The sequence below is a fragment of the Palaemon carinicauda genome, chromosome 6 (genome assembly GCF_036898095.1).
Source record: "Palaemon carinicauda isolate YSFRI2023 chromosome 6, ASM3689809v2, whole genome shotgun sequence".
NCBI lineage: Eukaryota > Metazoa > Arthropoda > Malacostraca > Decapoda > Palaemonidae > Palaemon > Palaemon carinicauda.
The window spans coordinates 78,828,435-78,833,434 of record NC_090730.1 but is presented as its reverse complement, the minus strand read 5'-3'; the positions used below and the strand labels follow the sequence as shown (position 1 = coordinate 78,833,434).

At 47.5% G+C, this 5,000-nt stretch overlaps 1 protein-coding gene across 1 annotated transcript in view; it reads right to left on the bottom strand.

Moving 5' to 3' along the window:
• The window catches only part of LOC137643100 (probable cyclin-dependent serine/threonine-protein kinase DDB_G0292550), a gene marked incomplete at its 3' end in the record, with an annotated part of 29,455 nt that overhangs the window by 16,430 nt on the left and 8,025 nt on the right, over positions 1-5,000 (bottom strand). Inside the window, exons 7-8 of the mRNA XM_068375948.1 lie at positions 2,974-3,237; positions 2,162-2,370 (exon numbers count right to left, since the gene is read on the bottom strand). Coding sequence (XP_068232049.1) covers positions 2,162-2,370; positions 2,974-3,237 — 473 coding nt within the window. The remainder of the gene's footprint in view (positions 1-2,161; positions 2,371-2,973; positions 3,238-5,000) is intronic.

The following is a 5,000-nucleotide window of genomic DNA, read 5'->3' as shown; positions in this document are numbered from 1 at the left end:
GGACCTTCAAAAGGAGGTTGTGCGGAAGGAACAGATAAATACCGGACCATCTGTTCCAGTCTAGGGACATAGTGTCCACGGCCTCCGCTAGCGGATCCTCGTATGGGGACACATAACGATCTATTTTCTTGCTGTCTTTCGTCGCAAAGAGGTCTATCTGCAGCTCCGGGACTTTACTCGAGATGAAGGAGAACAATCCTGCGTCTAGGGACCATTCTGACTCTATTGGTGTAAACCTGGATAGAGCGTCCGCTGTCACATTGCGGAACCCTTGAATGTGAACTGCTGACAGGTGCCATTTCTTCCTTTCTGCCAAACGAAAAATGGCCAACATCACTTGGTTGATTTGAGGTGACCTCGACCCTTGTCGATTCAGTCATCTCACTATCACCTCGCTGTCTAGAACCAGTCTTATGTGGGTCAAGTGGTGAGGAGATACCTTCTTTAAAATCAGAAGTACTGCCATGGCTTCTAGAAAATTGATGTGAAATGACTTGAAGAGATTGGACCAAGCTCCATGGACTCTGACGGGGAGGAGGTTGAAGAAGTATTGACTTTTTCAGTTGCTTGACATTGGACCACGACTTGAGAAGCATTCGCAGTCGAGTCGGTAGAGGTCTTATTAGATCTCTTCGCACGTTTGATGCGTATTTCCTCCAGACTCCTGTTGCATCCTTTAGCTGTGCTCTTAGCACTGGATCTGTTATTGAAGCAAACTGTAGAGAGCCCAGCACTTCCTCCTGTTCACGTCTTGATATCCGTTTGGATTTCAGCAGTCTCTTGACAGATCCTGCTATTTCCTTCCTCTTCTTCTCAGGAATGGAAAGTTGATGTGACTCCAAATTCCAATGGATTCCCAACCACTGAAATTTTTGAGCTGGGAGAAAGTCGAGACTTTTTGATATTGATCTTGAATCCCAGATGTTCCAGGAACTGGATCACTATCTTAGAAGCTTGCATGCATTCTGTCCTGGATGCTGCCCACACCAGCCAGTCGTCCAAGTAGGCTACTACTTGGACCCCCTTTAGGCGTAATTGACGGATGGCTGCGTTCGCGAGCTTCGTGAAAATCCTTGGGGCTATGTTTAGCACGAAAGGCATGGCTCTGAAGGCGTAAAGCTTTCTATATAACTTGAAGCATAGGTAGGAGAGGTGGCTATTAATTGGAACATGCCAATAAGCGTCAGACAAGTCTATAGAGACAGTATATGCCCTCTTGGGCAGTAGGGTCCTTATGTGTTGAAGTGTGAGCATTCTGAACTTATAGTTCATTATGAACTTGTTGAGTGGCGACAAGTCTAGAATGACTCAGAGTTTTTCTGAGTCCTTCTTTGGAACAAAAAACAGCCTCCCTTGGAATTTGATGGACTTAACTTTCCGTATCACTCTTTTGTCTAAGAGCTCTCGGACGTATTCTTCCAGAATGGGGGTTGAGTGTTAGGAGAATTAAGGAAATTGAGGTGGAGGGCTGCTCCAACTCCAACCTAGACCATTCTTTATTAGGCTGTGGGCCCAGGGATCGAAGGTCCAGCGATCCCTAAATAGCTATAGCCTCCCTCCTACTGGAAGCATCTCACTTCTGCTGCTGTGGACCTGAGGCCTTGCCTCCTTGACCGCGTCCTCCCCTGGATCCCCTTCCTCTTGAAGGGCATCTAGAAGAACCTCTGGCTGTTCCTCTAGCCCTCGAACGAAAGGAAGAAGTCTGCCTTTCGAAGGCTGGGTTAAAAACTGGCGACTGAGTCGCCACTTGTTGAGGTACCAGTTGGTACGTGGTTGGAGGTTGTGCCATTATCTGAGGTGCCGCGGTCACAGGAAGTTGTTGCTGTTGTTGCTATCGGTAAGGTATAGCCGGCCGAGAAGATGGCCTAGGCCTTTTTGTCTTCCTCTTGGGTTGGGAACCCTCATCCTGAGAAGACTTCCTCTTAAGATCTAAGCCCCACTTTTTGAGAAGGATCCTATTCTCTGTGGCGGCCTTGTCTACTACATCTTTAACTACATTGTTGGGAAAGAGGTCTTTACCCCAGATACTAGAGGAGATCAGTTTCCTCGGTTTGTGCCTCACCGCAGCCGAGGCGAACACGAACTCTCTACAGGCTCTCCTAGCTTTAATAAAGCTATAGAGATCCTTCGTAACTGTGGCTAGATGAGTTTTGGCCACTACCATGAACATGTCCTGGATCTTGGGGTCACTTGCCATCGTTTCTAATGTCAATTGCAACAACATCGATGCTGCAAAACTTCCCTTCGTCTCTTGCTCCCTGCGCAAGAGAACCTCCGACAGCTTAGGGAGTTCCTCACCGAACTGACGTTCAGCAATATTAGCTTCCAGCTTCCCAACTGAGAAGGCAAGGTGTGCGTCCTTCCAGTCTCCTTGGTCCAAGGGCAAGGTCAGAGATAACGGCTTGCACTCCTCCAAGGAGGGGCATGGTTTTCCTGCCTCCACTGCCTTTAAGGCTGCCTTATATCCCTTTTCCATGAAGGGAAAGGCTCTGGTAGGATAAGCCACAAAAGAGGGAAGCTTCTTACTCAAGGCAGGCACCTTTGAGTTCATGAAGCCCCTCTCTCTCATCGAGCTCAATAGTAACGCCTGAGCTTTACTATGGTCCAAAACTATGGCCTCCTTCGGCTCAGTCTCCTCCTTTGAGGCTGGCTCCTTCCTAAGGCAGACATAACAGTCCGGGTAGGAATCTTTATTAGGCCAAAATTCCACCTCTTCCAGGGGAATTGCTCCCAACTTTCCAGATATGACGATCTTCCCGATTGTCATTGGCATGTGTTCGGCATACCTCCAAGGATTGGTATCCGAGCACAAAGGAAGATCCTTCACGTTGAGTCGCTTCTGGGGCCCACGTCATGCTGCAAGTCTACGTATCTCCAGTTTCATTGCAGCCTCCTCCTCATCATTCTTCTTCTGAATTTGTTGGATCATCTCAACAATAGAAGAAAGAGTCCTTCCCAGGTCATCTGGGATACCAGACCATGTAGAGGGAACAGGTTCTGGGTCCGGAACCGATGTAACTGACACCTCATCGATTTCTTCCTCTTCTACTTGAGGAGCCTGGCACAGCTCCTCCTCTTGACATTCTCCTAGAAGGCCCTTCTCTGTAGAATCCGACACCTCCGACATCCTATCGTCCAATTGGATAGCTTGAAAGGCGGCCGAGTCTTCAGAAACCACCGGATTCTGGGCAGTTGGTATCTCCACCTGAGGCTGGGGGATGACTGCATCAGCCGATACTTTATGGAAAAGGTAGGCCCTCATCTTCTCATTTGGAAGGTAGGGGCCTGAGGTGTTTTTCTGAAAACCCCTCACCCAGGATCGCAACTTTTCCCTGGCAGCGTCCCTTGACTCCGTCGACTTCGGGTCGTCAAAAGCCTCAGTAATCAGGTTAGAACATACTGTACAAACATGAGGGTCCCAATACCGGATATCACCTCTGGAGGCTGCGCATGCTGCGTGCCTCCTACAATATTGATGTCCACAGAAGTACTTACTGTGGACATTACAGAACACACTCCCGCACTTCGGATGGTTCTCCTGTAAAGAGAAGAAAAATCCATGAGTATCAAGTGAAGGCTTTTCACTTATATTGAAACATTTAGCTTATATAGAAAAGCTATAAAAGAAAGAAGGAAAGACACATACTTGTATTTCCTGTCCAGTCAATTGCCGTAACCTCCTAAGATATTAAAACTAAGGTTAATTCTATACTAGAATACCTTATGTAATTTCCTAAACGGAAATTTAATGTGGAGTTTTAATATACGGGATTGAAAGAATACAGAAAGAACTCACTTTCTATATAAAGTACGGTCTCAACAAAAGGCTGTACAAGATAACATTAAGTATGATGAAGAACTTTAGTGTTATCACAAACTCTGTACAGCAGTTTTTACTAATGCAGTGTGTACTACACTACGAATATAGCAACTACTGTACATCGCATGCTATTGTGCTTGCCGGCAACTACCCCTTTAGAGATCAAAGATATACTAACTTTAACTAATAGGTGGCAGCCCACTGATTCACGACTGTGTGCCGGCCGGCAAAACACTAAAACCCGGCTGCTGGCCGCTAATCGTAGCGGCCAGCGGATTCGGGCTGTGATTCCACTGCCAGCCGGCAAAGGTAATAAAATCATGCCCTCCGACAGTAGCCAAGAACCAGAGAACCTCTACCTGCCCAGCTGTCGGCTGTCAAGTCGGCAGCCGGGATAGGGGTGCAACACAATAGTCAGAGAAACAGTATGGATGTAAGGTTATAAGGTGGCATGCCATACGACCTTCCATCCAGAAAGAGTGAACTTATGGAAGGGGAGAATGTAGCATTCAGGCTTCCAAAGAATCCACAGCCTGCCGGGCTCTACCGGCAGACATGGAAGAGAGACCAAGGGAGGTCTGGGGTTCACTCTGGAAAAAACAAAGGGTCTCTGCCGGCCGGCACGTAATGCAGGCCGGCAGAGAGCTGAGCCGGTCCTCCATCCTAACCTATGCTAGGTACGGAAGAAGGACTATGGCCAGGAAAATTAAAGGAAGACAGGTGGGGAAGGGATAAGGGTCCTAAAGACTTCGTTCTAGCAAGAGACACACTCAGCAGGTTAGGGAAGCTCATCCTAGCCAAGAATTGTCTATTAGGGAGGAAGACTGGCAATACTTGCTATCCTCCTCCCAACCAGAACAAAGTTCGGTGAAGTTATTTCGCCGGCAACCGAGAAACTCATTCTCCAGCCCGAAAAAAAAACGACGCAGGACAGTCTGCTAGGCCACTAGAGGAAGGAATCATCAGAATCCTTTCGACATGGACTAGGGAAGCATAGCCTCCTGTATCCGCCCCTAGCCTAGCAAAGGAAACTCATTCTCTATACTAGGAAGAAGCAGACCACAGACTAGAAACTCTGATGTTCTGCCCTAACCCAAAAAACCAGTCACTCTGGTTATCAGGTCAGGACAGACATATCCTAGTATAGTTATACCTGAATTATTATACAGATAGAACCGCT